Genomic DNA, 24,260 nt, shown 5'->3' with positions numbered 1-24,260 from the left:
GGCCTGGCTCCCCGCCGGTCAGATCCATCATGGAAAAAATCACATCGATGCCAGAAAAAAATGTGTGAAATATTTTTTAGGGTGGAGCCCATCATAAAAATACTGGGTGGGGGGGCGGCCGGATGACTCAAGTTGGTTAGAGAGCGAGCTCTGAGCAACAGGGTTGCCGGTTCGATTCCCACATGGGCCAGTGAGCTGCACCCTACACAACTAGATTGAAGACAATGAGCTGCTGCTGAGCTTCCGGAGGGGAGGCCAGATGGCTCAGTTGGTTAGAACAAGAGTTCTCAACAAGGTTGTTGGTTCAATTCCCGCATGGGATGGTGGGCTGTGCCCCCTGCAACTAACAACGGCAACTGGACCTGGAGCTGAGCTGCCCCTCCACAGCTAGATTGAAGGACAATGACTTGAAGCTGACGGGCCCTGGAGAAACACACTGTTCCCCAATATTCCCCAATAAAAAAAAATAATAATAAATAAATAAAAAGAAAGAAAAACTAAAGAAACTGGGAAGAAGCTTTTCAATGTCTATGACAGGAAAAAAAGAGTTCTGATTACACTAAGAACTAGCATTAATAACAAAAAGGGAAGAAAACAATAAATCACAAATAAGCCACAGGCAGTAGATCCCACTGACCACCAGGCTCACGAACAGACCCAAGTTACCAGCTGAGAAAATGCGTCTCCACAGCAGGGGGCGTCCCACAGCGGCTTCATTCCTGGCTCCAGCTGCAGCTTCTTTGGCGGCAGTTCTGAGCTCAATGGCCTCTTTTGGAAGAAGATGGTCCTGGGGGCAGGGGAAGGGAGAGATCCCAGGGCTCAGGAAGGGTGGCCCCATGTCCCCCCCAGCCCAGCCCAGCCCAGAGCCTGCTGGGAGCAGGTGCCCAGAAAGGGAGGAGGGTGGGGCTGCTGGGTGGAGGATGCCGCCAGCATCTTATTATCTTAACACCGTCTCTCGCCTCTTGTCACAAAGAATTGAAATCTATAATAAGAAAATGTAAGAGCACCCCTGTAATTTGGCCCGTCAGCTCCATCGCGGCCATTAGCCAACCACGTGGAGTATTAATCTAGTCGTCTCCCTGTGGTCACCATGAATTGTGATAAAAACGTCAAACAGTTAGATTGTATAGGCCGACAGCGCCGTGTGATTGAGTGGCGAGGCAGGGCACGTCCCCTGAGTCACCCTGACAAAGGGAGCGGGCTGCCATCAATCCCCCCCAGGACCCCTGGCTTCTCCCGAAGGCTGGTGTCCCCGTGGCTCCAGGGGGCTGTCAGACCTCACAGATCTGCTGCTGGGGGGCCTGGGCGGTGGGGGCAGCCGGCAGCCACTTGGGGGACAAGACCGCGAGATGCGGGGGTCGCAGGCCCCTCCAGGAGTCTGCTGATCCTTGTGGGTCCCTCCCACAGGGAAACGCTCCGTGCAGAAGCTGCCTGGGGTCCCACTGTGTGGTTAGAGGGAGGGGCCAGCTCCTGGGGCCACTCCCGGGGGCGCATATGCCCCTGGGCCCAGCAGACAGAGCCGCCCTTCCCAGGGACCACGCTGCCGCCTTTGTCATCTCCTTTTAAAGGGTGAAGCCGTGTTGCAAATTGATTTCACTGTTGGAAATGGGATAATTAAACCGGTTGTTTCCATCTTCATCATCGTCATAATAAAACGAGAGGACGGGGTACTCGTGGCCCAAGTACTCCTGGGCGTCTAGCGCAAGGGGGCGTTAATTGAATACAGACGGCCTTCGGGGAAGTTGCTGGGCCATATTTCAGGGGTATGGGATAATGACGCAGTTAATCATTTTTACAAGGTGTAAAATTACTGGCTCCTCTAGAAAGATCATTAAGGAAAACAATTGTTCACAGCAATTGAAAATAGAGTTTTAATTATTCAATACAGAAATTAAACTATTAGGACCAGTGCTGGATGAGGGAACTTAATAGAAATTTATATACAAAGCTCTGGGAACATTTTCGTTTTATTAACCTGCCTAATTTCTTAATCCAAATCACTCTGGGAGCCTTTTTAGTGTGAGGAGTTAACTACTTGGAGAGGAGAGAGGCCCCGTGAGGCGTGGCCTGGCCTCCCAGGGGAGCGGTGTCTTCGCGGGGAGTCCCAGAGCCTGGAGAGCCTGTGCGAGAGCACTGGGCCGGGGCAGACGGAGGTGGCCAGGGCTGGCAAGAGGCAGGGCGTGTGATGGACCGCAGTCTGGGCCTGGGTGACGCTGTTCCATGAGGATTAAATGAGAAATGAACGCAATGCCTGGACCTGGGGCGACCCGCCTTACCGGTCACACAACTGTGACCCCGAGTGGGCACCAGAGCCCACATTCCTGGGCTGGGGCGGCAGGGCCCCTGTACAGTCCTCCCCAGTGACCGCCCGCTGGGGTTAGGCCTACCTCTGTGCTGTGGGCATCAGCCCTGCTGCAAGCAGCCTGTGGGAGGGTAGAGATGCTTTAGATCGGGATTTGGATTTTAAAATCTTGAAATGGGAAGTCCTTTACCACAGCAAGTGAAAACGTGAGGGACTTGAGGACACCAAAGGCAGAGAAAAAAGGAAATTCATCAAAATGTTGACCTTTGGTGGCATCTGTGAGCACTTTACTTTCCAAATTTCCCTCAATAAGCATTGTTAAAAGCACTCATTATAAAAATATAGAAGTCAGTGCTTTTGAGACATAGATTAAGAAAACAAGTCGAACTTTTAGAAAGGTGATTGATAAGCAAGACACTCACTGACAGCCTGGAACGGAGGGAAAGGGTCACAGAGGGGCTGGGACCCATGTGGAAAGGGCAGGGCATGTACATGGGACTGTGGCCGTGGGCCGCTGCCTCCCGCACACAGGGCAGGCCGTGGGGCCTGGCCTGGCTCTGGGTCAGCTGCTGCATTTGCAGGGAGCGATGAAGTTCCCAGTGACCAGCTCAAGGTCACCGGCTGTCAAGAGCTCAGTCTGGACCAGAGCCGACTGCCCGGCTCCCTCCTCCACCCCTCACACAGGGTCACCTGGCCTTGCGGTCCTTTTCTGGAGCTTGGGCTGGTCACCCCACTGTGTCCTTTGTGGAACACACTCAGAACGTGCAGGTCTGGCCGCCGTGTCAGGGCTGCCCACCATCCGAATTACATTCTGTTTCCTATTATGGCCAATAAATTCCAAGTGATCTTTCTTCTCTGCGTAGTTTTTAGGGTTACATAAATTTCAGCCACGTAATTTGTTCACGCTTGGCTCTGTTACAGCACGCCACTTCTGTTGTAGAAGTTAATTGATAATGTGATTTGTTATGTTGCCGGGACATAATTCAGAAAGTTGTTTTAGGGCCTCAGAGACACGGCACAGCACTCTTTCATATTTCTCACACGAGCAGACACAGTGTGCGGCGAGAAACATGGTGCTGCATCGATGAAGGATTTCCAGAAGCTTTTTATTCTTGTTGTTTGGGTGGACGCCAGCGTCTTTCTAGAAGGAAGCTCCTATTTCCAGCACTGCCCTGGTTTACATTTATCCCCTGGTCATTAGTTAGCTTTTTTTTTTTAACTGGAACTATGTGTATATATTTGGAAAACGGGGGAAAAAAGGTGGAGGGGAATCACCACCTTTCAACATTATCAAAGATGAGCTTTTTGAAACACATTCTATGTTGCATTGACCATAGAACCACAGGAAGTTGAAAAACTAGTGCTGACAGTGCAGTGTAACCTTCACACAGCCCCCCAGCGGTGACCCCTGAGGTGACAAACGGAATCCGACGTGTGCTGTCAACTGACTGCAGACGGTGCTCCATTTGTACCTCTTCACAGGCGTGCGTGCCTGTGCCTGTGCTGTGCTGCCTGTGTGCATGTGTGCACGTGTGTGTGCAGCTCTGTGAAATGCTCTCTCACATATAGATGTGTTGCTGCCACAATCACGATCCAGACGTGGTCTGTCACCCCAAGGCTCTGTCATGCCCCCTGGTCCCTGTCTCCCGCAGCACTAATCTCTTGTCTCTCTAGGAATGAGACGCATAGCATGTGACAGGCTGGCATCGGCGTCTGCACCCGCGCTCCGCTGAGCACATGCGCGGGCCGGCTGTTATTCACGCGGGCTCTCCCCCGTTCCTTGCTGTGGGACAGTGAAGCCGCTGTCGACGTCCGTGCACATGTATTTGCATGTGTTTGCGTGGACGGGCGTGTGCACTTCTCCAGGGTGACACCTGGGGATGCGACGGCCGGCCCTGTGCTTGTTTTTATGCACGTTCTGAGTGGATGTTTCCAGAATTGCAGCACATTTCATGACCCACCAGCAATGCACAGGAGACCATTTCTGTGCACCCTCACCAGTGCTTGGTGTTGGCCGCTTCTATTTTAGCTGTTTTAGTAGCTCTGGTAGGCACAGCTCGTCATTGTCTTAACTTGTGCTCCTGTTTATTTGACTGTTTGGACTGTCACACATCCCAGTCCTGGGCCCTCTGCATCTAAGAGCAGGGACAAGGCCATGCTGCGGTGATGCAGCCTCGTCAGTGGTGTCAGGGCACGAGGTCAGGGTGACTCATGGCCCCCAGCCCCTCGTGTGTACCAGGGGAACCCCCCATGTTCATACCATCTCCCATCTGCTCCACTCCTGGCCCCACAGCCCACATGGCTACCAGGAGTCACTTGGCCTGGGGTTTGGCATCCTCTGGCCCCTGGGGGGCTGCCAGGTAGCAGGTGGCGCCACAGCTGGTGCTCAGAGGCCAGAGAAGTCTCCAGATGAGGCAGGCAGGGGGCAAGGCTCTGCTTGGGGTCGTGACTCCTGTTCAGATGCCTGATCTGTGCTCAGAGGCCAGCAGGGAAATGCTGGACAGGACCGGGCCCCCCACACGAAGGGCTCCCAGTTCAGCCGTCAGAGATGACCACACCGTGAAGGGGTCATCGGGCTGGACAAACGCAGGACTCTGGGTCCTCCTGCAGCCACTCCTACAGCACCATCCCGGAGCTGTCAACACTGCACGTTCACTTTGTCATCTCCGGTGCCGTGACTCAGGGGCAGCGGGATCCTGACCCCGCCTGCCACTCAGCCCAGAAGCAGCGCCGACTGGAGCCAGCAGCCCCACCCCCTGCACAGGTACCCTCAGAATCCCAGGACCCGCCACGGGACGGGGACGCAGGGCTGGCAAGTTCAGTGCCGACCATATGGCCAAGGGGTGTTTGGAGTGTGAAGGTCCCCATCAAACCCTGCTGGGCCCTACTGATGTGTGGTCCCCAGAGTGGGACAGATACATGCCAAGGGTCAGAGGGGACAGCAAGGGGGTCAGAGGGCACGCATCGACCTGGGCCTTCCGTGGGGGAGGGAGCACGCCCCCTTCCTTTGTGCTGCCTGACACCTGACACTGAGAAAACACATGGACAGAGCCAGAGCTGGGAGGGTCCCCTCACCTGCAGCACATACAGGCTGCTTCTGCTCAATGGCTCTCAGCCCCTTATCTTCGCATCTCAGGTCCCTGGCTGAAGACACGGCCCCACTTTGATGCCGTGGGGGCAGGAAAGCTCCGGCTGAGGAGGGTCCCGGCTTGGGGACAGAGCCGCGCAGGCCTCCCTGGGCGGCTGGAAGGTCATGTGGGAGGCCTGTGGCTTCCTCGGCTGGGATGTGAGCCTGCTGAGTGGGGTCATCCCACGTAGCCAGCGTCCTCCCTGGAGTTTGAGGTGGTAGAAGGTTCTGGTGTCTTGGCAGGCAGGTGGGCAGGAGGGGTGTGGGGTTGAGCGGGTCCCTGCTTCCTGACCCGAGGCTGGGCCAGGCCCCCACCCCCAGTGCTGGGGCCCCCGAGACGACACAGCAGTGGCTTGGTATAATCATTTACTCAAGCAGCTGAACAGAAAACAAACCCACTGCCCAAGTGTCCCTGTCGAGGAGCCGTGAGTCCATCTCAGGGAAAGGTGTTTGCGTCAGCCAGAAACCATCTTCTGAGGGCCCACCTGGGGTTGAGGGCTCCCGGGAGGTGGTGACCCCACCCCATCCAGGCCCCTGGGTACAGATGTGCCCCCACGACAGGGCAGGGGATGGTCCTGGGTGACTGAGGTGGTGGCAGGTGGCTCCCTGGGCAGAAGGGGCCACAGCCCAGCAGGTCACTGGAAGGCCAGGGGCTGGGCTGCATCAGGGCTGGGAACGCCCGCGGGGTGGCAGGGCTGGGCCTGCGGTGGGCTCAGGGAGGATGTCACACAACAGCCTGGTTTGGCAGCCCGTACAGGACCAGGTTGAGGCTGATGGGGAGCTGCTCAGGGCCTGGCAGCTGTGACAGGAGGGACACCAGTCTGTCCTTCAAGGTCCCTGGAGATTCATCTGAGGGGAAAGGAACAGCAGCACGTGAAGTGCCCAGGGCCACGTGCGTGGTGGGGTCGGGGGCGGGGTGCTCCTGGCTCTGCCTCGGATGCGTCCTCACAGACAAGGACACGGAGGACACAGGACTGCCTGACACCAGGGCCAGCTCTCCCCTCACCACACCTCGGCACTGAGCGCAAGAATCCGGAAGATTCTACCAGCTCGGGGCCTCCTCCTGCCACCACTCAGTGGCCACCCTGACTGCAGGGGGTGGGCGGCCTGCACTGGGCATGGACACTACCCAGCAGCAGCGCTGGCACAGGGCCACTGGGCAGGTGCCCGCCCTCTGCTGACGGAAAAGTCACCTGCGGCTGCTTCTCACTCCACAGAGCTGCACCCTCTGTCCCCGTCACCTGACTGTCCTGTGACCTGAACCGTCATTCACCTCCATCCACCTGTGACACCATTCACACTCACTCACTCACTCACTCACTCACTCACTCACTCACTCATACATCCATTCACATTCACACGCTCACTCATTCAAAAAGCATTTACTGTTTGGGAACTACATCCCAGGAAGCAGACAATGTGATTTTTACATTTTAAGCTCCTTTCGTGTTGCGTATTTTGAAGGTTTCACGATTTTAATCATCCCGGGATAAACCTCTCTTAGGTGGATTATCCCTCTAACAGACCGCTGAAGCCATTAACAAGTGTTGTAGTGAAACTTTTACACCAGTTTCCACGTGTGAGGCTGCCACCAGGTGTGGCCATCTGCTCCCAGACCGCACACCTGGGCATTTAGAATCTGTGTGACTTAAACGGTTTTAAAGACAAATTTGCAGACCTAATGACCGGTGTTTCTCCCTAGGAGTTTAGATGCCACGCCACACCGTGGCTCAGGGTCTGCGTCACACACGACCTGCAGAGGCTGTGCAGAAGCAGAGGTGGGAACACTGACCCTGCAGAGGGGAGCAGGGAGGTGGGAGGTCTCTCTTACCGAGCTCGGCCACGACGCCAGCTTCCATCTTCTGAAGGAGACGGACCGTTCTCCCAGTCGGCTTGCCAACTGTCAGCAGATCTGAGGGAGAAAGCTCCCCTCAGACAGCGTGGCCCCCGTGGGCTTCTGCGGGACGGGCGTGGGGCTGCACCCACTTACTTTCCCACAGGACGCTGGCCCGCAGTGCATTGTCCTGCAGGCGTGTTGGCCACTGGTTCGCCAGGATGCTCTTGGCCCCTGCCAGGCTCAGAAGGACAGCAGTCTCGACTGGCTCCTCTAAGGAGAGCTGCACAGCACTGTGGGGACCCAGTTCCCATGAACCAGAGCCTCCCCCTCCCACAACCCAACCACCGCTAAGGGCTTGAGCGTGTGTTTGGACTGACAGCTCTTAAACTTCTTGAAACAATCAAGAATGTCCGTCCCCGCCCCCCAAACTTAAATGGCACTTAACAAGAAAAGGCGTTTCAGAGCTGCCAGACCCCTCTGCACTGCTCCCAAGCATGGTTTGAAGCCAGGAGGGGACACATCCCTGTGAGAGGGAGCTGTCCTGCTGGGCCACCTGGTCAGTCCACAGAGGCCTGGGGGTGCGTGTGTGGGGGGCACCCTCCCACCTGCCGGCCCTGTCTCTTGGCCCAATCCCAGTGGTCTCGAGGCTCCAGCCAGGCCTGTGCTCAGCGTCTGCTCCCCAGAGACTTAGCCAGGGAAGGGTCCGGGGGTAGATGACGGAGGCTGGCTCCCTCGTGGGACTCTGCCCACGGCGTGCAGACACGCTGTCCCCCGCGCTCCCCAGGGGGCACACCCATTGCTCATACGCCCCAGCTCCCGTCAGTCATCCACAGGCCAGCCCAGCAGAGCCCGGGCAGGGCTCACAGGCACCTCTTGCTCTCCGAGGACTCCACCTGTCGCCGCGAGCTCTCACAGGACCGGGCGCGGTCCAGCAGGACCATCACGTGGCACGCTGCGGACACAGGAGGGGCTGTGCAGGCCAGCGTCTACCCAAGGCCCTTTCTGGGACCCACTGGCCACAGGGCACACGGGACATTATTTGCTCCAGGAGCCCCATACCCTTCACTGCCTCCTTGTGCAACAGGGCCCAGTATTTCCTGCCTGGCCAGGCGTCTCGGCTGCCAGCATGCCACACCGACAGGTGTCTGCTTTAAGGGTGGTCTTGGGCACACGGTGACTAGTTGGGTCACCTGAGCCCCAGGGCCACTGAAACAGGACACACGGTGTGCATGCAAGCCCCACGGATGCAGAGCTCACCCCTGGCTGGGCTGGGCTTCGGGCAGCCCAGGGCAGGCAGAAGCGGCAGGATGTGGCAGGGAACCACGGGACCCCGAGAACACTGCCACTCCCGCAGGCATCTGTCAGCTCGCACATTGCTTGGATTTCACTGGCCCCCCATGTAAGAAGGCTCAGAATTGCAGTTTCAGAAAGGCTGTTTCTACCTCCCCTTGGGGTAAGGAATCCGCCCAGGTGACGTGCTTATGGGGTGGGGTGGTGGGCGGGAGAGGAGACCGGGCACCAGGTGACAGGGATAGGTTGAGGTTCCCTGACCACGGGACAAGTGCCCACATGCTTGTACTGCCATCAATAGGAACACCCACCTCAAAGGGGGGGCATCTTTTAGGGACCCCTGAAAAGGCCAACCAAACACGGGCATCCTGGGGGTGTGGGGGACTACCTGGCAGCCTCCTAGACTACTGATAGACAGCAAGAGGGAAAGCAAGGCCCAGAGCACCCACACTTAGGCTAGAAGGACTGGTGGGGAGGGCTGTGACCTGCGTGTTCTGGAAATGCCCCCTCAGCCCCCCAGCCTCCGGGACTCTGCAGGCCCAAGCCTGGAGGGTGACCCCCAACTCCTGCCCCTGGCTGGGCCTGCCAGGTTTGGGAATCTGAAGTGGGGTGTCTGAGAAATGCAGGTGGGGCCTGAGGGCAGGAGAAGCTGGCCCCGGAACCCCCAGCCCTTTTTGTCAGATGACGACAACCGACGACACACGGCTGGCCCGGCCCTGTCCCAGTGCGTCTGTGGCTAATCGTTTTGTACCCACAGGTCCTGGTGGAGAGTCGGGCTGGGGGTCCCAAGAGGACCTGGCTCACCCTCTAAGTTCATGGCCGCCAACCTTTCCACCAGCACGTGGGACAGGAAGCTCTCCATCCCGTAGAAGAAGAAGCCATCACAGCTGCCCAGGAGCTGCTCCCACTCAGCCTGACTGCACAGGGAGGAGAGTGACGGGTGGGCAGGCGGGCGGCCAGGCACAGGCAGGTGTCCGCGAGCAATGCAGCCAGGACGACTCTGTCCTGAAGCTCTGAGGGCCGTGGGCTTCAGGGTGACACACTTTGGGACGCGCTGCTAAAGCAACACTGTCCTCGGCTGTCTTCCCGCCACGCCCCACCCCTCGCTAGGACAGCACCAGTGCTCACGCCGCCGTGGCCTCTCTCTGCGTCTGACACGCAGGCTCCCTGGGCAGCTGGTCTAGCCAGCTCTCCTGAGAATGAACCTCGTGTCCCTGGGGTGAACCAGGGCCATGGCTCTGGAAAGTGCTAGAAGGACGCTTCCCTGACTGCCAAGCACGCCCAGGTCCCCAAGGTGTCCACAGGACATGTGCCAGCAGGCCCAGCTCCTGCAGGAGGCCCAGCTGACTGGCTGCGGGACCTTGTGCCGGGGCACATTCCTGGGTGCCCAGGTCCTCACTGTAAAACGGGGGTGCGGACAATGAGCCCCTAGTCAGCCCCTTGAAGGCCAAGGAGCCCCGTGTGTGAGGGGGACAGTCAGACACCAGGAGCCACTGGGCGTCCACGGGACAGGCAGGGTCAGGGCGGGAAGGAGCCTGAGGGAGACAGCAGGGCCCAGGTGGAGAGGGAGGACAGAGCCCCACGTGTGCAGCCCCACCCACTGGCTCCTTGGTGCCCTGCAGACGGTGCAGGGACCCACCAACCTGGGCAAGTGCTTATTTCCCAGGTGTCCCGTCCATCGTGCAGTGAACCTGTCTTTGAATTTGTCCAGGATTTCCTGCGTCACGGAGACAGGAGTCAGCTCATCTGCAATGACAAGTGACTCGTGACAAACACAGGAGCTCTCCACACACGTGTGGCGCTGTGGGGCTAGGCAGGTCCCTGTGCCCTTGGTGCAGCGGGGGCCCCGGGCTCAGCCTCACAGGCCGAGGTGGTGTCAGCATTCACTGCTTGTGGAAATGTTAGTCTCATTCCCTCCTTTGGGACCAATTTTGCAAAAGAGAAACACGGAGTTCAGTGCTGAGAGCTGCAGGGCGGCACCCACACCCTCTGGAGGCCCTTTGCCTCCCCACCCCCCAGGAGAGGGCCAGATGCCGCTGCAGGGGTCCTTTTTCACACCACTGCTGTGTGCTGTGGCCGCAGGTGGTGAGGGAGGGCCGGGGTCCCTGAGGGAACAATGGGAAGCGGCAGAGGCCTGACGCCTCGCACTCGGCACACGCTGCCCCGTGGGGCTGGGCCACGCCTGGCACCGGGGGCGTGTGGCACGTGTGTGTGGAGTGGGGGCCGTGGGAAGTGCTCACCTGTGCCCTGGGCCTCGTTGTACGGGTCCACGATGACCGGGTCTTGGTTAAGGAGAACCAGAACCACAGGCTCGCGTCGGGGGCGGGGGTCCAGCAAAGGATACACTTGAAGTTGTCTGAGCTGACTGGGACGCAGTCGGGGAAGGTGACCCGGGGCACGCTGCCCTACGACGACAGACAACGGTCGGTGGGGATGTCCTGTGTCCATCTGGAGGGTCAGCGGGGCCCCGCCCGCCTACCTTCGGGCCCCTCTTTGCTGGACCTCTCCTCCTCGGTTCTTTGCCTTTGGTGTCCTTTTTCACGCTCCCTTCTGTTGGAAACAAAAAGCAGTAGTGATGCCGTGGAACTGGACAGGTGGGCACAGCACTGACTGCCACTCAGCTGTTTACTCTGAAATGGTTCGTTTCAGGTTCGTGAATTTCACCTCAATAAAAAGACAAGACATAGTGGGCACCGTTTATTTTAAGTTTGTAAAGTTGAAATGGCAATCATTTCTCAACTGCACAGGCTGACAGTGTGGGGAAGGCCCGGGCCAGGAGACGCAAGAAAGAATGGTCACCCGAGGCTCCCAGGCCAGCCGCCGACCACTCACACACCACACTGGGCACCCACCAGTGTACCTGCTGTGGGGCCGGGCCCTGCTGGCTGCTCTGCCTCCCACCCCAGCGTTTGCCGTCTGTCTCCTGGCTGCACCACTGCTGCAGTGGCTCCTGGGCCCTCCTGCAGGCACTCGAACAATGGCAGCTTCTTCCTTCCGGCTCCCACATCCCCTGCTGTTTGCCTACGCTGGACGAACTGATTGGGGCTGTCGGCCTTGTCCCGACTGATTTTCAAACAACCGAGTTTTGCCTCCATCTGCCTTTGTTGCTGTCTGCTCCGGACGTATTGTAGCCCTGCCTCCACTTTCTACCTGTGACGCACGTATTTTGAGGCTATTTGACCTCCCTGATGGCTCAAAGCACGAGCATTAGGTGACGGCCCTGTCCCTAACCATGATGATGGCTGTGCAGTCTGTGGCATCTGACCGAGAGACAGCGGTCCCTTCTGGTCATCTGCCAGATGTGTGTCCCCCTCGGCTTTCTGACACCCGTGACCTTTTTCTTCAGGTGTCTCCCGTAAACAGCATCTGATGCTCAGGCAGCCTTTGATTGTCTCTGCCAGTCAGCTGGCAGGCGTGGCCCATTCGCTTTTTCAGCTGACGATCAAAAGGCTGGGCTTCCCCACGACTCGCCCACCTAGTGTGACGAGCACCTGGTCCCTTTGTTTTCTTACTCGTCCTCCCTCTTTATTAGTTTGGAATCCATACACCAGCTCAGCTCTTTTGGGTGGTTTACGGCGATCTTCATGCCCAAACAGCCTTCCTCCCGCGTGAACATGCGGGCTCCGGGATGCTCCACTGTGACGCCTGTAAAACCTTCTTTTGGGGACCACTCAGTAACGTATTTAAAAAGATTCAACTCACATTAGGCAGATTTTTTGTGACTCTGTGGTGAGACTTTGTAGCAGCTCTTGTTACTGTAACAAATCACCATAAATGTCGGGGCTGAAAACAACACAAATTTATTATCTCCCAGTCCAGACATCAGAGATCGAAAGGGGTCCCATTGGATTAAAATCGAGGTGTGGGCAGGCTGGCCCCCTGTGGAGGCCCTGGGCCCGTTCTCGTGGCCGCCCCGTCCTGGGACCGCGGCCACTTCTCCATCTACAGACAGGGCAGCACGGCATCTCCCGATCTCTCGGCCCCTCCTGCTTCCCTCCCTGAGGACCCTTGTGATGACCCAGGACTGTCTCCCCATTTCAGGGCCCTTCACTGGGTCACATCTGCACAGTCCCTTTGGTCATGTCAGGTCACTCACAGGTCCTGGGGATCAGCGTGCGGACACCTTTGGGGGCCGTTCTTCTGCCAACCGCAACGGATGTGCTACAGTCTCCCACTGTTGCCGTGACCACATGCGAGGCAGGGGTGGGGGTGGGAGGCCCCCTGCACAGACAGTGTGCACACAGTGGGTGCCTCGCACTACACATCAACACCAGTTTCACAGGGAGGTAGATACAAACGTGAAAGGCAAGAAAAGGCGTATCTGGAAGACATCAGAGGGTAGCAGCTCCATGATCCCGAAGTAAGGACTGAGTTACAAAAAGACCCCAAACACCAGCTATTGGGAAAAGCAGGTAACCCAGTAGGAAAGCTGGCAAAAGACTAGGACACGTTCTTCGGAGGAGGAGGCCTTCCGAATGGCCGGTGAGGAGTGACAAAGTTCTCCCTTCCCTGGGGCCTTGAGCTTGGAGGCACCACTCACAGACGCGGCCTTGCACGGAGAGGCTTCTAGAAGATGCATGGTCTGTTTTCCAGCCTTTATTTTCAACCCATTATTATCCTTCGAATGGGTTCCTTTAAAGAACCGTATTTTCCGTCTTGCATTTTCATTCATGACCGTTACTTTATTTTTTTTTTAAGATTTTATTAGGGAAGGGGAACAGGACTTTATTGGGGAACAGTGTGTACTTCCAGGACTTTTTTTCCAGGTCAAGTTGTTGTCCTTTCAACCTTAGTTGTGGAGGGCACAGTCGTTGCTAGTTGCAGGGGGCACAGCCCACCATCCCTTGTGGAAGTCGAGGAATTGACTTGGCAACCTTGTGGTTGAGAGCCCGCACTCCAACCAACTGAACCATCCGGGAGGCAGCTCAGCTCAAGGTGCCGTGTTCAATCTTAGTTGCAGGGGGCGGAGCCCACCATCCCTTGCGGGACTCGAGGAATTGAACCGGCAACCTTGTGGTTGAGAGCCCACTGGCCCATGTGGGAATCGAACCGGCAGCCTTTGGAGTTAGGAGCACGGAGCTCTAACTGCCTGAGCCACCGGGCCGGCCCCCCGTTACCTTTTAGTTGGGGTTTTTACACCGTTTACAGAGAATGTGATTGGGTTGAAATCTAACATCTTGCAGTTTGCTTTTTATTTGTCCCGTCTGGTCTTTGTTCCATTTCCCCTCTTTTTCTGTCTCTGTTCGGCTGTTTTTTATGACTCCATTCGTCTGTGTATTAGCTGTAAATCTGTTTCTAGTGGGAGCATTCGCTTACATCTCTAATTCCTCACTGTCTGCCCTCAAGCTTTCCAGTCACACGTTAGAAACCCCACAATACATTGTTGGTTTTTGCTCTAAACTGTCAAAATCTTTTAAGGAGATTTTTAAAACAAGAAAAAAGTTTTAAATATTACCACCTGCTTCCCATTCTGCTCTGTGTTTCCTTGTGCGTGTTTCCGTCTACTTTTTTCCAGCCTGAAGCACATTCTTTAGCACTTTTTTGTCATGCAGGGAGGCCTCCTGGTGAATCCCTTCCCCTTTCCTGTGTCTGAGAAAGCCTTTCTTTCACCAGAGCTTTTGGAAGCGATTTGACAGGTTTTTCTTTAATAATGTAAAGATGGTCACCATTTGCCTGCACTCAGTCTGCTGCTGCCCCTGAATCGGGGCTTTTTCCTTCTCCTGCTTTTAAAATGCTCCATCACGTGTGGCTCAACAATAAATCATCGACTGTGACGTTCCTGGTACCGTTTTCTTTTTGTCTCTTGTGTTTGGGGTTTGCTGAGCCTCTTGGGTCTGCGGGATCACAGTTTCCATGAGATCTGGGGGACACTGGCCACCATTACTTCAGATGCCCCCGCGCAGGACTGTTCCATGAGAACTGTTTTAATGGCCTGTCTCCTGATTCTATCAGCTGTGTCATTTCTGGATCCGTCTCGATCACTTGGTTTTCTCTTCACTGGGTCATCGTTTCCCACCGGTCTGTGTGCCTCGTAATTTTTCACTGAATGTCCAGCCCTTTCACCTTTTACCTTATTGGGTGCTGGATACTTTTAGTCTGTACACTTTCTCGAGCTTGGTTGGGGGATGCAGTTAAGTTACCTGGAAATACTTTGATGCTTTGTGGCTCATTTTAAGTTCCATTGGGTGGGGCTAGGCAGGCGTCTTCATTAGTGCAGAGGCAGGTCGTCCTCTCTGGTCACTGTACCTGAGGCCTGTGGGAGATGAGTGCCCACTCTGGCGGGTGGACAGCTGAGCCATGCGCAGGCGGGAATGAGCTCGGTGACGGGTCCCTGTTCCTGTCCCTGACCTTGGGGAGTCTGCTCGCACCCCTGCAGACCAGTTCTCAGCTGAAGGCCTGTGGGACTCTCTGCTGATCTCTCCTCCCAGGACCTGCCCTGAGAACTCTCATCACCTGGGTCCCCAGGCACCCAGCACCACCTCCTCAGCCCGGGGAGACTGTGATCCTATCGGTCCCCTCCTTTGGGGTCACCGTCCCCGTCTGATCACCAATGTCTGAAAACCATTGTTTCATATATTTTGTCTGGTTTTTTCCTTGTTTCAGTTGGAAGGGCAAATTTGGTCCTTGTTATTTCATCCTGGATGGAAGTCTGACCCATTTATTTTTATTTAACTTGATATTTATTTGGAGAGCAGCAGCCACGCAGAGCTCTGTGCAGGGGACAGCAGGGAGAACGCCCGCACGCTGGCCGCCCGCGTCCCTCCCTCGCTGTCGCTCACCACCTGAGTGACGGTGCAGCTGCTCACTGCACGTCCCCTCCTTTGAAACTCAAGCTTGTGAGGCTAAGAAAGATCCAAACAGAAGGCCAGGCACATAGTAGGTGCTCTGTAAACACCTTTCATAATCACCCTCTAGCAAAAGTAATTCACACAATCCGGTCCCACACCTGAACCCCGAGGCAGTGCTCACCTGTCTCCCCCTTGTGGAGGCGGGTCCACAGCATCTGGAGGGAGAACTCGCGGGACACAGAGGAGACCGCTGCCGCCCCGAGCACAGACAGGCCTTCCAGCGGCAACTCCAGGAGATATCTGTCGACCACGAGGATGACGGCATCTGCAGCCTCGGGCTCAGCTGGGGGCAGAAGCACACCAGCTAGGCCTGCAGAGGACCAGCCCCCCGTGCCTGCCATTGCTGAGGCCGTCTGCTGGGCTGCAGCGCCCCTTGCAGAGCGGGGGACCCAGGACAGGCGGGGCTCTCGTGGGAGAGACACTGATGGTCCTGAGCCCAGGTCACAGGAACGTCGGATCCCCCAGGGCTCTGAGGACCTATCTGGCTGAGGCATCCAGTTCCTGAGGCAGGTCCTGGGGTGCAATGGCTCCTCTAAGGAGGGAGCCGCTTTTCAAAGGGCGAGTAGCTGCACTGAGCCTCTCCCAGAGGAGAGCACAGAGGGGTCCGGGCTGCCCAAGAGGCCCCTCGAACGAGCCGTGTCCTGCCTGTCGGGGAGACCTGCTGTTTCTGACAGGCACGGTGGTCAGGGCCACCCCGCCCTGCGATCCTTGACCTGAGAAGTGGAAGCCCGTGTGCCTGACACCGAGCGGCCTCCTTATCCTGACCCAGGGAGCTCTGAGGTCTCAGGTCACAGCAATGACCTTGGATAGTCCAGCCTGGCCTCTCCCTGGACTGCAAGCACGACTGGCCTTCCCAGCAGCTGCACACACTTCCGAAACCCTCACTTCAGCTCCACTGGTGGGCAGCTGGCAGGCAGCTCAGTATCGGAGGAAGTCAGAGCCTTGACAAAACCCCTACCCGTCCCCCTCTGTGCCACAATTCTTTGTGGGAGGAAGAAAAGTAGACGGATGCAATGCCTTTTTAAAAGAGCAGTTTATAAGATCAGGTGCCCGGTGAGACGGAACCCTCGCAGACACTGAGTGTCCCTCCCCCATAGTGGGGTTGGATGGTGTGGCCAGCACGTTTCAAATGGGTTTAAGCTCAGTGAGTGAGAAAAAGCATCTGTCCTGGAAGTGCAGACGGCCGTGAGGCCACAGACACCCAGGCTGGGCTGCCCTGAAGCTGCCCTCCCCGGCTCAGGTAACACAAGCACGTTTCGTTTTCTACTGAGGAAAGCAGCAGCCCGCGGACCTGGAAGGTCATGGAGCCTTCCTCCTGCCCTCACACCATCTGGGACGCACACACTCCGACGGTGACAGCCGACGCGACGTCGTAACACATGGCACGCGTGCTGCAGCCATGCGCACATGTGGGTGTCAGTGTACCTCAGAGGGTGGGCACTGGTCAGGGGCCGTACACAGAACCTTCTGGGCCCCCCTGGGAGACCCTTGGAGGGAGGCCCGCCTGCAGATGCTGGGAGCATTTCTAGCCCATCTCCACTCTCACAGACAGGTGGGTGCGTCTCAACCCAACTGTCCATCATCAGCCACGGAGGCTCCTGAGGTCACTCGGGGCCTTGGTGGCCTCCGTGCGGCCGTCACTCACCCGGGGGCAGCGACAGCTTCCGTTCCTTGTCCCTGCTTTTTGGTTTCCCCAAATCCGCAACGATCGTGGGACTCTGCGTTCTGGAAGCCAAGGCACATTCCGGTTTTAAGGCTCCATGGAAATCACACGTAGGAAGAACTAAAGAGCGTCGCCTTGGGCCTCCGGGAGTCTCCATGGCTCACTCTGGGGACGGCCTCACTGGGCAAACGGGTTGGGAGTACCTCTGACCTCTGACCTCTGACCTCTTGGCACATATGGAAAGTACCATGTGTCCGACCCCGCTTTCCTACCAGAAACAAGTCAGCGGAGCTGGGCCCCTCTAGCTGCTCTCCCCTCTACCACACACTCGACAAGCGGGGACAAGAGGTGGGGGTGTTGCAACGGTCGGGGAACCAGGACTTCCAGAGAGGACAGAGTCAGGTGCTCTGGGGGTGAAGGGGCCTTCGCACATCCCCATTTAGTGTGGGGAGAAGCTCGTTAGCATATGGTGTCATGATGAGACTCGCTTCCAGGTGAACAGTATCTGAGGACAACAGCCCTGCCTCTCTGCCTCCCCCAGCCCGTCACTGCGCTGCTCTGGGATTCAGAGTTCCGGCCAAAGCGCTTCAGAAACAGGCAGGACAGGCACCTGGGCTCCCGGCAGCTGAGCAGGGGGAACAGCGGCCGCAGGTACTCCTCCAGGGCCTTCAGGGTGTCACTGAGCGTCTGCACAGAGAGCCTTTCCCTTTCAAGGCACCTGCCTCCCTGCTCCTGTCTCAGCCACAACAGCCTGTGATCGGAAGGTGTCTAAGGAGAGCCCACAAAACACACTGGTTAGGTGGAGCCGATGGGGCACGGGCCCGCGTGGAAAGGCCAGTCCTGGAAGCAGCCTGGTGGCTGGGGCCCAGCTCACGAGCACAGGAGGCCCCTGCCTGCGTGCCAGGGTCCCCCGGACCCCAGCAGACAGTGCTACTTGCTGGTCTCACCTGCCGACTCTGCTGAGAGGCCCCTGGGATCCCCAGCCCCCACCCCCAACCCCACCCCACTGCAGCTGGGCTGGGGTCCCAGTCCCCCGACAGGCTGGTGGCAGCCCTGACAGCTGGGCTTGGGGCCTGTGCCTCACCAGGCCTGGGGTCAAGGCCATGTCCTCTCTGTACACCTCAGCCTGGGTCTGTTCCCGGAACTCCTGGGCGCTGGCCAACAGGCAGGAGAAGGCAGCCGGGCTCACCGCCACCCGAGCCACCTTGCAGAAGCCTGTGGGGACAGAGCGCTGCTGTCCTGCACACGGCTTAGCAGACCTGCCTTTCATGCGTGACCCTTGGGACTTACGCGAGAAAGCAAATGGTGGGCGCACTCTGCACGAGCCCCCCGCCTCCCCCAGGCTGCATGCCCACAAGGCCCTTCCTCTGAGTCACTGGTGTAACCACTACCAGGACCCTGCAGGCAGCTCCTGGAGTCTGACCTGTGCGGCCGGGGAGTGGCGGTACTTGCCACACCAGGCGACAGGATGGGCCAGGAGAGCAAGGATCCCCAAAGGTCAAGGAAAGAAAGGGAGACAGAAACTACATGTTTAAAATGCACCAGTGCTGCAGTGTGGACACTGCGAGGGGTGTCAGCTCCGCATGGCTGGGCCAGGCCTCGGCGACCCCAGGAGGGCCAGCCCCCCAGGGTCCGGTCCTCGGCCATGGACAGAGCTCCTGTTCACGCAGGACAACTTTCAGAAATGGCGCTGGTGCTTGGGGCTCAGGGAGATAGCCTGCGGGGTCCCGAAGAAGCAGCAGATGGACTCTACCATTCTAGAACCTTCCTTAGTTTCAAAAGAAACCAAGTAGAATTAGGTGCCTGAGGCACAAAGAAGAAAGAAGGTGTTCCACTGGAGAGGAAATGCCAGAGAGGGCGAGAGGGCTGCTGTGCACAGTGTATGATTTCCTGAGCAGCCCGTGTGACTACACAGGGACTGGTACAGTGTCACCGGCTGGCTGATGGCTGGGGCTCCCCCCAGTGAGGTACACGGCCAGACTTTGCTGAGCCTGTCCGATCCCAGGGAAACACATGCCTCTGGGCGTCATTTATGTGTCAGCTCCCCATCCTAGAGAGGTGCTGTTGGGGGAGATGGCATGTGGGTGGGGGCTGGGGTCGCCACACCCAGCGGAGGGACCTGTGTGTGTGTTGGCAGGGGCGTGCCAGCCCGGGCAGCAGTACTGCCCCGCAGAGCTTACCCCCCACCTGCAGCTCCTTCCCTTTGGCTGTACGGATGAGCCTGGGACTCTCGTAGGCAGCGCCGTACAGATGGGTCCTGTGGGAAGGATGCAGAGGGTCCCCAAAGACACGATCCTGAGAGCCACATACACGTCCAGTAGGAGCCCCTTCCCACAGGCGTGTTCACCGAGTTGCGACACAGAATTAAAACAGGCCCATCTGGGCACAGTCACCGGGTGAACCGTCTGCAGCCGCTGCCAGGGGCTGGGCAGGCCACCCGCTCTCCAGACAAGCCAGACAGTTTGGCCCCACATGAATGGTGACCTTTAGACCAGACACACGGGGCCACTCTGGGGATGGGAGGTGGCACCGTGCCCACCCCGCATCATTGCAGGCTGGGCATAATCGCCATGATCCCTGGGCCTCTTCTGAGAACGACGTGCTCCCCCCTCCACCAGCTAAGCTGGGAGGGAGCCTCCCGCCCCCCTCACTTCCGTGGCGTGGCCACCCCCATGCTGTGGGGGGACAGGCACAAGAATAGAAAGGAAGCCTCACCTGTCTGGTGAGTGATGCAGAAAGAGGATCCGGAAAGTGGGAGGAATCTCATTCAAGAGGTTAAAGTGTTGTTTAGTGACCTGGAGATTCTGCCAAGCCTGTGTGACAAACAGGGAATCAAAGTATGCTTGTAGGCTGTGGAGACAGGTCACCCCGGAGGGGGCTTTTGAGCCAGTTGGTGGGACCCCAGCAAGACTCATGGCTACCACAAGGGGGCAGCAGGCACACGTGGGATTCACCGGCTCTGTACTCACATTTCACCGGCTCCCAGCTAATGTCAGAAACCTGATTTGGACCACCCCAAGCACAGACTCTTCCCTGTACCTCCACACCACACAGAGGGTTCCAGCGCCTGCTCGCTCTGCACGCAGCCCCCCAGTGAGCTGACTGCTCAAAAACACGGCTCCTACTTTCGCTGAGCTTCGGGTTTGCAAAAGCTGGCCGGTGTCCACACTCACACCCAGCAGGGCGATCCGATGACACTTGTCCAAGAAGGGTAGACAGAGACAATGCAGTGCCAGTCACAGCCAGGCAGCTGGGAGCGTCTCCACAATGGGCCATGGCTGACCAGACAGGGACTCAGGGCACTGCCCCCGGGCCCGCCTCCCCACGGGGACCACGGCAGACTCTGTCTCCAGATCCATCCATGCTGGCATGCTCAGGGGCTGACCCCTCCTCTCTGCACAGCGTCCCACGACCTCTTTGTCCCCTGTGGGCAGTGGGCATCTGGCTAGGGGCCGTGACAGACCCTGAGCGCCTGCTGCCGGGACCACAGGAAGGTCCTGCAGACACAGGGGTGCAGTGACTGGGTTGAACACGCCCGTGCTCAGCTGCAGTGGCTTCTGCCCGACTGTCCGAGGGGACGGTGATCCCAGTGCACTGCCCGGACCAGAGCCCCAGCTCCCACCTTCTCAGCCCCACAGGGGACGTCCACCTGCTTCATCTTAGCCTCCGCTGAAGCCGCAGGCTGAAAGTGCGCATTTCTCATGTGGCACTTGCTCCTGGCCAGTCGTTCCTGCTGTCCTCTCCAGCTGCAGGGTTTCTGCTCCCTGCTCTCTAGTTCACTGTGAGCTCTTCATTCTGAGACTCTGATGGGACCGTCTTGCGAGGCCAGGCTCTCTGGCCGCCTCCTCCTAGGCGGGTCTTTGTTTCCCAGGCATCATGAGACCACAGCAGAGCTCACTGCCTTCTAGGAGCTTCCACACAAAGCCCACATGGTCCAGCGGTCAGCCTGGTGTGCCGGGCTACCTCCCTTTCCCGAGGTCTCTGCCAGGTCCAGGCCCAGCTGCTCCCTGAACCAGCCAGTGACCTGGGGTAGACAACGGGCAGTCGGTCGGCTGTCCAAGGCTTTCCACTCAGGATTTTTAGCTTGGCTGCTTCTCGATTCCCCACGCTGATGCTGTCCCGTGAGGTCCTGCAGCTCTCCAGCTTTTCTGTGGCCTGTGGCCCCCACCCCCAGTGTAGCTGACCCTGAGTCTGTGACACAGTGCAGGTTTCCATGAGGACAGAACAGCAGCGGCGGGAGCAGTAACACCGTGACAGCGATGGCACCACCGACCAAGCCCCCAGTGCCTGGGTCCTATTCTCTGAACTGGATATATTTGGTCCCTCCAAATTCCTCAGTTGGGCACTGTGTTACCCCAGTAACAGGGGAGGAGAGGGAGGGCAGTGGCTGGCCCAGGTGTCCACTCATTTGCGAGAGTTAAGACTGCACGTCGGCTTACAGAGGTCACCACCTTGCTCTTCGCTCACTCCCTTTTTCAGTGACGCTGACTGGAGCGGCCCTTTATTCCGGCTTGTCACGCAGCCCCCAGTGGGCACAGACACATGTGGATGTCTTCCTCCAGCTGCAGCCCCTCCCCCAGGCTGGTAGCATCTTGCCCCGCTGCTCAAGGAAAGACTTTCCCTCATGGGGCTTAAGGCATCGGCTCTCAGCAGGGCAGCCCTGTTCCCATTGGCCATGTCTGCAGACTTGGCTGTCACCTCTGGGGAGGGGCTACCGGCCTTTGGTGGGTGGGGGCCAGAGATGCTGCTAAACACCCCACAGTACACAGTACACCCTGGGTGAAGGGACCACGGAAGCAACTGTGAGGGAAAGGAGGGATGTGGCTGGACCACCCGGAGTGCTTTAGTCTGCTCTCCGTGACTTACCAGCCTCACCGGAGTCCTGTTTCTTTAAATACCCCAACTCCCACCCGCCAGTCCCCGGGAAGGAAGAGGCGCAAGTGGCCACGGTGACCTGCACATGGTTCTCAGGATTCAGCTCTGCAGCTGACTGGGGCCAGAGTGCCAGCCTTACGACCACCCCAGGCATGGCCGCCCAGGCCCCCACAGTCACCCAGGAGGTGGCCCTCCTGGAGCCACACAGCCAGCAAGAGGCAGAGGCAGGATGTGGGCCCAGGCCACAGCCTCTGCTGAAGTCAGGCTCCCGGGCCGGGCCGCAGGTTTACAGGGTGTGCCCAGCTTAGTCACCTTGGATATGGCGGCCAGCCTCTGCTCCACGCGGGCAGACAGGCTGGTGGAAGTCGCCTCCTGGCACCTCAGCCTGTGCTGGAGCTGCAGCAGGGCCGCCAGCTGTGAGCTGCTGGTGTCTGCAGTGGCCGTGAGCAGAATGCCCCGCATCATGTCTGAGGCCGAGCAGCTCTGCAACAGATCGCAGAGGGCGCGGGGCTGCTCAGGCGGCCATGGGAGGAGCCCCTCGGATGCCCTGCTTCTTCCAGCTGCCCGTCTGGCTGTTCCCCCAAAACACACCCACCGCGGCAAATGCTGCTTCAGCTCTGAGCTCCCAACCCCAAGGCTCTTGAACCCACAGAACACCAGTAAGAGGAGCGGAGGCTCAGGGGACTTCACGCAGACAGACCGTCCCCACCATCATCCGGGGACCCGCGGCCTCTCCTCTAAGTGAGCACCGGCCTTCATGCAGAGGCCCCAGTCGCAGCCCAGCTGGTGGGGCCTCCAGCAGGAGGGAGCACTCTCCCCAAGGTGGCCCAGAGGGCCTCAGGAAGGTGCAGAGAGCCGAGCCATACCTGCGACAGCGCCAGGAACTGGCACGTGGCGGCCGGGTCCAGGGTGCCAACGCACTCCACCATCTCCAGGCTGGCAGCTGCCGCGATGTCCAGGAAGCCATTACCAAGGGCCACCTGCAGGCACTGCAATAGCACCTCAGATGCCTGGGCCAGGCACTGCTGGGCGAGGGCCAGCCTCCTCTGCGGGGGGGAGGGGCAAGGGGCTCAGGCAGGCTCCGCGGGAGGGGCGCAGGACTGGAGGGAGGGGCAGGTGGGAGGGGCGCGGGGCAGGTGGGAGGGGCGCGGGACTGGAGGGAGGGGCAGGTGGGAGGGGCGCGGGGCAGGTGGGAGGGGCGCGGGGCAGTGGAAGGGGCGCGGGGGCAGGTGGGAGGGGCGCGGGGCAGGTGGGAGGGGCGCAGGGCAGGTGGGAGGGGCGCGGAGCAGGTGGGAGGGGCGCGAGGCAGGTGGGAGGGGCGCGAGGCAGGTGGGAGGGGCGCGAGGCAGGTGGGAGGGGCGCGGGGGCAGGTGGGAGGGGCGCGGGACTGGAGGGAGGGGCAGGTGGGAGGGGCGCGGGGCAGGTGGGAGGGGCGCAGGGCAGGTGGGAGGGGCGCGAGGCAGGTGGGAGGGGCGCGGGGGCAGGTGGGAGGGGCGCGGGACAGGTGGGAGGAGCAGGAGGGGCGCGGGGCAGGTGGGAGGGGCGCGGGGCAGTGGAAGGGGCGCGGGGCAGGTGGGAGGGGCGCGGGGCAGTCGGAGGGGCGCGGGGCAGTGGAAGGGGCGCGGGGCAGGTGGGAGGGGCGCGGGGCAGGTGGGAGGGGCGCGAGGCAGGTGGGAGGGGCGCGGGACTGGAGGGAGGGGCAGGTGGGAGGGGCGCGGGGCAGGTGGGAGGGGCGCACCTTCAGATCTGAGCCTTTCTTGCTGTGCTCCTCCAGGGCTGCCCTGCAGGCCGCTGGGCTGCCATAGTGCTCCTCCCTGTCGCCCTCATCCTGGACGATCTCCAGACCCTTGAGGCTGCTCAGGTCAGCACCCGCCTAGGGACCACATATCACCAGTCAGGGCATTCGTGGGGTGGACAACGCCTGCCCACCCGGAGTGCCTGTCGGAGTTTGTTGGCCGTGGGGCCCTGGGCCGAGAGCGGAGGCTGACAGGGGCCGCCGGGTGGGGAGCAGCTCTGGGCACACGAGCGGTGCTGTGCTCACTTTCCTTCAGTCCCTGGGCACTGGCCCCGAGGGAGTCAGGTGCCCGCCCCGGGGGGCTGGGGGACAAATGCACAAACCAACCCCGGGGGCCTGTGGCGGCCTGTCTGCAGGATGAGCCACCCTGAAGGGGTCCTTGCGGGTACCACGGGGAACCTGCCTGGGGGCAGAGGGCCCAGAACTGGGTTTGTGGGATCACAGCAGGGAGGGGCAGGAGGAAGCTGGGCTGAGAGGGAGCTGGGGCTGGACGGGCACATTTGGGACTTAGTGCATGTTTCCG

General features: G+C 59.0%; 1 protein-coding gene across 7 annotated transcripts in view; it reads right to left on the bottom strand.

Annotated features, from left to right (window-relative positions):
- Positions 1 to 5,784: 5,784 nt before the first annotated feature.
- The window catches only part of CFAP46 (cilia and flagella associated protein 46), a 91,237-nt gene continuing 72,761 nt past the window's right edge, over positions 5,785 to 24,260 (bottom strand). For 2 of the 7 annotated variants that reach the window (XM_088791734.1, XM_088791732.1), the window contains 17 exons: positions 23,681 to 23,815; positions 22,809 to 22,988; positions 22,255 to 22,425; positions 19,783 to 19,880; positions 19,248 to 19,324; positions 18,152 to 18,282; positions 17,678 to 17,835; positions 17,050 to 17,129; positions 15,526 to 15,687; positions 11,036 to 11,106; positions 10,797 to 10,961; positions 10,200 to 10,273; positions 9,361 to 9,473; positions 8,137 to 8,218; positions 7,420 to 7,556; positions 7,261 to 7,341; positions 5,785 to 6,278 (listed from right to left, as the gene is read on the bottom strand). In XM_088791734.1, coding sequence (XP_088647860.1) covers positions 6,154 to 6,278; positions 7,261 to 7,341; positions 7,420 to 7,556; positions 8,137 to 8,218; positions 9,361 to 9,473; positions 10,200 to 10,273; positions 10,797 to 10,961; positions 11,036 to 11,106; positions 15,526 to 15,687; positions 17,050 to 17,129; positions 17,678 to 17,835; positions 18,152 to 18,282; positions 19,248 to 19,324; positions 19,783 to 19,880; positions 22,255 to 22,425; positions 22,809 to 22,988; positions 23,681 to 23,815 — 2,040 coding nt within the window. In that variant the 3' untranslated portion in view covers positions 5,785 to 6,153. Of the gene's footprint in view, positions 6,279 to 7,260; positions 7,342 to 7,419; positions 7,557 to 8,059; positions 8,219 to 9,340; positions 9,474 to 10,199; positions 10,303 to 10,796; positions 10,962 to 11,035; positions 11,107 to 15,525; positions 15,688 to 17,049; positions 17,130 to 17,677; positions 17,836 to 18,151; positions 18,283 to 19,247; positions 19,325 to 19,782; positions 19,881 to 22,254; positions 22,426 to 22,808; positions 22,989 to 23,680; positions 23,816 to 24,260 lie in introns of those variants that run through there. The other 5 variants (XM_088791733.1, XR_016018830.1, XR_016018831.1 and 2 more) reach the window with 5 other exon arrangements.

This window comes from Rhinolophus sinicus, chromosome 15, assembly GCF_057876585.1.
Source record: "Rhinolophus sinicus isolate RSI-liver-muscle chromosome 15, RSI-T2T, whole genome shotgun sequence".
Classification (NCBI taxonomy): domain Eukaryota; kingdom Metazoa; phylum Chordata; class Mammalia; order Chiroptera; family Rhinolophidae; genus Rhinolophus; species Rhinolophus sinicus.
Note: the sequence above shows the minus strand (reverse complement) of the source record. Positions and strands in the feature narration are given on the sequence as shown.